At 39.8% G+C, this 9,189-nt stretch overlaps 1 protein-coding gene across 2 annotated transcripts in view; it reads left to right on the forward strand.

Moving 5' to 3' along the window:
* Positions 1 to 1,192: 1,192 nt before the first annotated feature.
* The window catches only part of SH2D1B (SH2 domain containing 1B), a 14,444-nt gene continuing 6,447 nt past the window's right edge, over positions 1,193 to 9,189 (forward strand). Inside the window, exons 1-3 of one of the 2 annotated variants that reach the window (XM_026058363.1) lie at positions 1,193 to 1,885; positions 2,823 to 2,984; positions 7,280 to 7,343. In XM_026058363.1, the coding sequence (XP_025914148.1) occupies positions 1,845 to 1,885; positions 2,823 to 2,984; positions 7,280 to 7,343 (267 nt within the window). In that variant the 5' untranslated portion in view covers positions 1,193 to 1,844. Of the gene's footprint in view, positions 1,886 to 2,822; positions 2,985 to 4,090; positions 4,415 to 7,279; positions 7,344 to 9,189 lie in introns of those variants that run through there. The other variant, XM_026058364.1, reaches the window with a different exon arrangement.

The raw sequence follows: 9,189 nt of genomic DNA on the forward strand, positions 1-9,189 counted from the left end.
CAGGTGCCGTAGGTATTCTGACTGCTCTCTAGCTGCCACTCCAGAAGGGCACAGGTGTCCCCATGTAAGTCCAGTGTCATATCTGCCAGCGCTGTGTGGCTATCTATCTCAGATGTCCTAGGATGTCTACAATGGCACCAGGAACTCTTTTAGGCACACAAATCCCACTCACAGAATTTTAGAGATGATTTGGTTCAGGTGGCTTCAGGCTTGGAAACCAAGAAGACTGAGCAGAATATCATCAATATAAGCATCCACAGTTGAATACCAAGCTCAAAATTTGTCATTTTCATCTGTGTAAGTACCGTTGCTCTGATACTGTGCGATATCGGTACTGTATTGAATGCTTCCCAGATCTTGAAATAAGCAAGGAGATTACATGTATCAGTGATCATGGCTGATTGCTACTATCTTTCACTACATTCAGTTATTTATTACCAAGTCTACTAATCATTGGTGTTCATTCCAGTGCCTTTTATTTATACTAATGCCTTCTCTCAGTTTTGACTGGTTTGCTGTCCTTATTTCATTCTTCTTAAAAGCTTTCTCTATTCAGAGTACTGAACTATTTTACTACAGGCTAACTCCTTTCTCCCTCTAACCTGAGTCTTCCCTCTTCAAATGTTTCTTCTTAATATTCTCAAACTCCTGTCCACTTATTCCCTTCTATTTTTAGTCCTACAAACACTATAGAAATGAAAATGAAAATACTTTTCATTAAGTTCCTGATAACCCTTAGCCATTATACTACTACACTATTAGCCCTTCCCTCCACTGAAGTGCCCAACTGCTGTTCCAAAATTTCTCATCCTGCTGTGCCTCTTGAAATCATTGCAAGGTCTCTCTGATAAATTCATTCTCATCAAAGTCCCTTGATTTAACCTCTCCTTTATATTCCAATTCTACTTCAGCATCTTTTCACTTTTTTTGAGGTCCATTGCTTCTCCCCTTTCAATGGTTTTTCAGGATCCTTCCCATTGCTGTTTCATTCCCTGCATTTCTGTCCCTCCCACCCCCCACCAGGTTTTTGCTGCTGCTGCTGCTGCTCCCCACAGAATCAGCTTTCCACACGTTCTCTTCCTATTGCACTTCCTGCCACTGGTGAGTTTCCTCCACCCAAATCCTCCTCTCCACTTCCCCTTGTCAAATGTCCTCTGCTTGGGTCTTGGTGTAGTCCCAAATCTCATCATATCTTTCCTGAAGCTACTTCAAAGCTTCTGAGCAGCACAGACAAAACTGAAATGTGCTGACTTAAGGATTGGCTGCCAATATTGCATCTGCCATGGGAAGGAAAAGGCAAGGGCAGAGCAYGGATGAACTTACTGCTCCTAATATTGCTGAGGAGGAAGGTGGTCAGGCTGTAGATGGTGGCTGCTGCTGAAAGGAACCCCCAACCCTCATTTCTCTTGAAGTACTTTCTCATGGGTTTCTTGTCATCAGAGGAGCACTCTACTAAATAGTCAGGAGATGATACTTGGCTGCCATTTCCATTTGCATAAATTTGAGATTTAAGCCTGCAAGATCTACTGAATTTGCTTCTATTTTGTTTCTGTTCCCAGCTAATGGGGTCTTCAGAGAAAACTGTGAAGAACATGTAGTCATTACATTCCTGAAAGACAAGTTTGCTGCTGTTTTCTATATGCTTTCCTTTCAATTTGGAGGAGAGAGAGCTTGCCTGAAGCAGGGCAGCATTAAGCAGCTGCTGCTGTTCCGTCTCAGAGCTGGGCTTCTGGCTGAGTCACTCACCTTAAACTGCCTCACAGAAACTTTTTATTTATAAGAGGTATAGACAAAAGCCCCAAACAGTTTTTATCATCTGTAGGAAAATACAGCTGTATTTGAACATGAAGAATCTTTACCACATGCTGTTAAGAACACTTGCAAGGTGAGGAGGGATCATTTTCTCCCCACTCTTGCTATCCCTTTGGAGGTGGGGAGTTGTTTTATTGGTAATCTATGAATACTGCTGGTAATTTATGGTAATCTGTTATTACTACAGTGCAAATCAGCTTTCGCTTCCCTTCAGACCTGCCATTTCTAGGAGTTTCTCTTTTAGATGAATCTTTTTTCTAGCTCCCGAAGTTCTTTGTCACAAAGCCATATCTATTTGCTTTATACCTGATTTATCTAAGATGTCATCTGAATACGCTGTTAGTATGATACAAGATTAACTTGCAATTAAAAGCACATATGTTAATATATGATTTTTGTGTGTAGGAAGTTGTCAGGGTAAGATACATGCAAGTTACAGCTAGATGTGCAACCTAAATATAGCCATCCTTGCTGGCTAGTGTTATGCTGCTGCTTTTAATTTAGTGATTATTTACATGCTTTCTTCCACAGGATGTTTTTCCCACTCTGTGGCCAGGATGCCAGTGGTCACAGTGTCTCACACTTCATTTCTGTACTATAATTCTTGTGTAGTTATACACCTTTGCTGAACTCTGTTTAAAGAGAGAATTGCAAAGTCTTTTTTGGAACTTTCTATAGTTTCATCACTAGACTGTTCAGGACATTGCAAACATTCATTTTATTTTTCTAAAATTCATCTCTTAATTCTAAACAAAAAATATAGAGTTCCTGTAAACCATTTCCTCCTCCCCTATACAACCTTAATTTGTTCATGTAGCACAGTCCAGGCTGTAGCTTAAGTGAGGCAGATTTCATATGGAAAAATAATACAGTCATATAATTGACTTTCTTGACCATCGCAGCAGATCCTTTATTATATTGCATTTTCACAAAGGGAGGAGAATTAAGATTTTACTGGCAGCATGCTACAACTCTGGCATTCCCTAACTGCTGAGTACTTGCCATTGCAGGTTTAGTGGAGCTTTTCCTAAATGGGGAAGGATTTGTGAAAAAGAAGGCAAAAGATACCCAAATATAATCTTTTGGCATTTCCTTGGCTTCTGTGTGGATCATCAGCAAGACTGGTTCCTGGAGTGGCACCACATCAGCCCAGTGTCCCTGGAACTAATGGGGTAAGCAGCAACAGTGGTGCCAGATGTCACCATCTGGGTGAACTGAATTTGCAGGGGGTCATTGGCCTTGGGCCGGGGGATGTCACTGGCACTGTTTGGCAGCAGGGAAATCATGAAACTTCATGACGACTTTGTAGTTCAGGGAGATTTGGTTCTAGGTATCAGAGCTGGGAGGTTAAGGTGCAAACAGCAGGTTTTGAAATCAGGAAGACCCATGCCAATGCTCATGATGCTGGTCTTCGTTTTGGCCTCAGAAGTGAGCTGTACTGCAGCGGTCCCAAATCCATCCCCCCTCTTTTGAGGACTCTGTCTCTCCTGCCATCTCTGCCCCTGTCTTTTTCCTCCGGAACCCTAACCCCAATCACTCTGCTCTATCAGTGCTTGTTTTCTTTTCAATTTCACCATCCGATTCACAGCTTACCCCACATCTTTAGATCCTCCCTCAGTTTCCTTCCCTTCACAAACACTGCCCAGCCCAGTTCTTATCTCCTGCTTCCCTATGTCTGCATGCTCCTCTTCTGATCCTCCACTTCCAACAGGGAAAGTTTTAAATGGCTGGGAGAGCATCTCCCTTGAAGGGAGTTGGACAGCATTTCCTCCATCAGGGAGCAACAGTTTTACACATGGTTGTATCTGGCCTTCTTGAACTGACAGTATTTTCCCAGGGGTGGCAAAAGGCACTATCTGATCCCCTTCTCCTTCCTGCTACATTTTCACATCATGGCACAGAGACAACAGACTTCTTGATAAAATAACTGTACTTTAAAAATAAAGGGGGGGGGGAGAATGCCCTGTTTTGAAAAATCTCATTCTCAAATATTGCTGACTAACTTTTGCTGAAACTTGAAAAATAAGTAAATCTATTCTCCCCCTCCCTACCCCCATAAAAAACCCTGTGTTAGAAGGTGAACCTGACAAGAAAAGGAATGAAACAAGTGGCATTTTTTTCAAATTAATGATCAAGATCCCTATGTGTAAGACTTTGAGCAACTTTAAATGTCAACGCTGTTGTTACAATGTGAAAAAAGACTCTTCCTTTCTGATGTGGACTCTGACCAGTGGAGGCAACCATTTCCCCTTTCCTTCCTTATCTGCATTCACAAGCTTTTAGTACAGACTGTTAGCTGACTGTCTTACAGAAAGGTCAGTAATAACAACATAGATGAACTCATGTATGTACTTAGCACCTCCACCTTCAATTATCTCTAGATACCTGCATTTGGAGTAAGTCTTCTAATGCCAGGCTTCTGACCTGGAATTGGTTTGAAAGACAAGAGACTTTGGTTTAATTTGTCCATGGAGTTCCCATTTTTTCATGGAAAGATAACAAGAAGAACTTGTGAAGAACTGCTGACCAAGAAAGGAAAGAATGGTAGCTATTTAATACGAGAGAGTGAAAGCATAGCAGGAGCCTTGTGTCTGTGTGTTTTGTAAGTACTCTAATATTAAACTTTTTAATAAGTTTTAAAATAGATGCAAAGACAAGATTTCAACTTTCCTACCATTGACAGTTCTTCCCCAGTATTAAAAGATTCAAAATATGTGTGCATGTGTTTTCCATCAATGCTGGTTGCCTTAGGCTTTCTTTATAGTTTGTAGTGGAGGATGGTGTTTGCAAAAGACAATTTATAAAACAGAGGATGGATGAATCGTTCTCTGCTGATGCTGGTGTCTCTCCGCAGACAATAAAGGGAGCCCAGAGAAAATAGCTTAGCCTGACAAAATACGGTGATAAGAACCTCACTCAAAGCTGACAGTTATTGCATCCATAATAATGAGTAAGTAGCATTTTAGCGCTATTTAGGCACTAAAAACACCTCGTGGTAAGATATGAAACAGTTCCTTCTCCATGTGCTTTATGACTGTTTAATGAAAGGTTGGCCTTGTGCTTGTATGGAAGTTTATCTGTAGCAAGAAGATAAATTGAGACAGAAAGCTATAACGTCCTGTCCAAATTCATTTGACAAGTCTGTGAACAAGCCGAGCATAGAAAATTACTACTTATAATCCTTAATTTTAATCACTGAGGTTAAAATTTTGTTTTTCTTGTCCTATAGGGAATAGCACTTTTACTTTCCTTCCAAGATGCCTGTTTTACACTTTTCATATATAATAGATCTGTTCCTAATGTGTTCAAAGTTTATAAAACAGTAAGTCTGTTCTGAGTCATTTTTTGTCTGACCACATGATGTTTCACACTCTTCTTGAGGGTGCTTGTGTTTGAGCTTGACATGAAAGTTTTTTAACACTCACGTCTAATTAGTTCAAAAATATCAGGAAATGTTCTGTATCAATAATCAAAACATCATGGCTTTTGGTGCAAATCAGAAGAGAAGGGAGAAAAAGGGAGGGAGAAATGCTGTGCTATGGGTTTGTGGACAGAAGAAAGGAGAACTACGGTATGAGAGGGAAATAGAGCGAAAAGGAGAGAAGTAGCAAGTGGGGACAAACAGACCCTGTGGGGCATGGAGAAGAAAGGAAAATATTTGTCCCTGACATGGGAGGAAGGCTACTGGCCTCTTATGAAATAGTGGTTGATGAGGAATTGAAGGGATACTTAGGTGTGTGTAATGAGTTTGAACTACTTAAACAACAGAGGGCACATCCGCACAGTATGTTGTGAGCAGATGCAAGGCTGCTCTGGCTACACTCTGTGCTAACATAAAGCTTAAGCTTGGTGCCGCACTATGGCAGGTGCTTGCTTGCTTGCTTGCTTGTTTGCTTGCTTTTTTTCATTCTTGCTTGCTTATTTGCTTTTTTTTTGGCAAAGCAGAACGGCCATGTGGTAGCTTGCAGACGTGTTTATCTGTCTACAATGTTCTGGGCAGACATACGGAAAAGCATACGACTTCCAGTTTGACTCCTGCTAGCCTCTGTGGGTTTTCAGTGTTATGAGGAGGCAGTGTATTTGACTTTAGCTTGTGCATTAACAAATGTTTTAGTTAAACTGTAGAGATAGAAGCAATGGTATAACAATTTTTGAAGTAGAGGTACATGTTAGCACTGTTTACAGCGTGAAAAGACGGTCTGATGGTTACCAGAACCCAGTTTGGAGTCTGAGGGTGGGCTAAGCTGTGACTCCCCTTTCTTCACCACTGATGGAGATTCTGCAGTTTGATGATACATGTGTCACCCCTTTGCCTGCAGTTTATTCCCATGCTGAGATTTTCACAAAGTGGTTTCCAGTGTAGTGAAGCAACTCTGCTGATGGTGAGCAAGGACTTAAGCATCCTACGGGAGCAAGAACTCTCTTCTGTCTTTTACACGACACCTCACAGTGGAGTCCTAGACTCTTCCTTTGTGTTTTCTTACTATCTCAGAACAAGTAATACAAATTCTCAGTGACATCCAGCCCTCTTCTAGGTGTATAAACCTGAAGCATTTTCATTGCTCTGCCTTACCAGGACTATTTTATTGCAGCTGTAGTAGTACAGAATGTAGCACAGGAGACGCACCTAAGAAACTGGAGAAATGCTCAGGCAGTTAGCTGATGTGGAGGTCCATAAGCTAGCTGAATATGGTTGACCAGCATCTGCGCTAAGCAAAGTGCAATGGCTGCAGACTGAACACAGCACTCTTAGCTATGTCTACCATACCTGTCCTAACTCTTCAGGGCAAAAAAAGAGAGCCGTGCATTTGGGCCAAAGTTAAACAGGTCTGAACAGTGGTGTACAGAGGATTAGATCTGAGGTAGGTATGATAAAGGAATATTTGGGTTTCTGAGGCTTAAGGAAAAAACACATATAATTAATTTTAGCAAATAGTCAAATAAACATATGACTAATAGAATCTGAAGTATTTTGAAGGCTCTAATACATGAATAAAATGGAAAAATGAAGGCACACTCAAAGTTCAAAATGACCTTATTTCATGGCAGTCTTGAAAAACAATTATAAAATGTCTTTTGGTACAGTTTGTATGCTCTTAGTGGAAAATATCTGTTTGGATACATTTAAAGAGCTGGTGAGTGTTCATTTTTGTTAAATTAGGCTGTAAAGTTGACATTGACTTTGCTTTGTAAGTGTCCCACTGAGTAATTAAATTTCCAGGTATTTTCTAACATAGCTATTTTTACAAGTGAAGTTCTGGTATGTAATTGATGGTATTTAGCATTAGGCATTCCTTGAGATTTGTTTCTTCAGCTTCAGTCTTTCACTGTATTGCAGTTTGCTGTAAAAACCAACCAAACAAACAAGAATCAAACCTTACTGTCAGGTACAGCTGTAACAGTCTATGGTAGCTGCAGTAGTCTGAGAGCCGATAAAAAGCATAATGTATGAAACTGTTTTTCACAGCTTTCAAGAACTCATCTACACTTATCGTATCTTCAGGGAACACCAAGGGTATTTTAGAATACAGGTAAGTAACTCTCATTTCATCTATAAAGATCGTGCTAAAAAACATTTTCCTGGTTAAAAATAAATAAATATACATGAACACATTACCATAGAAAATATTTCCAAGTTTGATTTTTACCCTACTCAATTCTTGACTATTTAATGTCATACTTATTGTTGCATACGAGCTCAGAAGTAACTATTATCTCTGCATAAATCCCTTATAACCTTATTTGTTGACCAAGTATTTTCTGGTTTGACCATTTCTTTTTGATACCACTGAAAACAGCTATCCCTTTCATTACCTGCTCCTTTATCTAATCGGCTTTTTTTTGGGGGGAAAGCTCTGCCACTGCACCCAACATCTTGTAGGGGCTTCTGAATATTGGAATGATCTTTTTGATTAAAACATCTATCTATAGATCTGTGTGATTCTGAGGCAACTGAAGTGACAACCCCAAATAATGCTGCTCGTTGCTGGAATAAGCATCAGAGTAGACTCCATCAGTCAAATCCCTACACAAACAAAGCTTTAATCTAGAGGCAAGGTGAGAGGATACTTCAAAATGCTGGATCACTCCTTTGCTTGTAGTAGGATAGCCAACAGGACTGTCAACAATTAAGTAGCATTTAAGTGGAATGAGGCCACCAAACTCACTTCATAAACAAGACACCAAGCTGTCATACAGTGGTAACTCTTGTTTATTAATGCTTTGGACTGAACATGAAAAGCATCATTTTCCATGAATAATTGAATGATTTATTGACAAAAAATAACCTATTTTGGATTATAGACACTCTTCTGGATTTTGCTGCTGTGCCTTTCAGCAGCTAATAACTCAAACACTTTCAGTTTTTTCATAAACCAGTTATCCTTACAGGGTTCTGCCAAGAATATGAGAGAAAGCTCTGTTCTTCAAGATTTTAAAGCCAGATTGTTTTGGCTTACCAAAATAATATCTTGAAATAATATATTGATGGGGTAGGGGGCATTGTTTGTTTTTTCAGGGCAGACACAGCCATGAACTTTCTAGAGGCTGCGGCATCCAGTCTATGCAGAGCCGAATGGAAGATAAAGGATGCATAAAAACAACGACAACAGAAATTTCTTGTGCCAGATAGCAAATGAAGTGAAACCAAATCCCTGTTCACTTTTAATGACTAGTATTGGAAGTAGGACCCTCACTGCAATACGAGCTGATTAATGTGCTTATTGTCCGTCACTGTCCTAAAGTATCAGTGTTGCGAGAACCTCTGTACAGATTACTCAAGATATGCCCTGTGGAGGCAGTTTAGTGTGGCTCTGTAAAACCACGTTAAAAAGCAGTTTTGTAAAACCTTTGGTTTCCTCTTGTCTCATAGTTGTTTGAAATCAGTATTTTAAGTGGGAATTAAATGTATTATCTCCAAACTCATGTTCTAAAATGGGAAGGAAGCTTGTAATGTTTTCACCCTTTTAAACTCCGCTGTAATGGACTGCTTCAGTGCATATCTGAGTCAATAGTTTAAGCTGATGTACTACTTAAAATATTTGCAACCATAAGGAAGAAATAGTCACAAGACTGATAACACATACCATACTGCCTAGAACTGGYGGTGGTGGATGGGTATCCGATATCCTCTGCAGGAAAAAAAAAATAGCTTGAATTGCATGGAACAGTTTGGGGAAAGACAGTTTGAGGGACTCAGACCTAGGCTTGCAAAAGAAACTTTGGTCAGCTCATTGATATCAGATAGAGATATGATTCCTAACAACTTTGTATTGTTTAAGGCTCCAGAATACATATCGAACCTATTTTAATTACCCTCATCAACATTTGAGTATTTTAAGGAAGGAGTCTTTTTTTTTTTTTTTTTTTTTTTTTTTT

This window comes from Apteryx rowi, unplaced genomic scaffold, assembly GCF_003343035.1.
Source record: "Apteryx rowi isolate R43461 unplaced genomic scaffold, aptRow1 scaffold_146, whole genome shotgun sequence".
NCBI classification, from domain to species: Eukaryota; Metazoa; Chordata; class Aves; order Apterygiformes; family Apterygidae; genus Apteryx; species Apteryx rowi.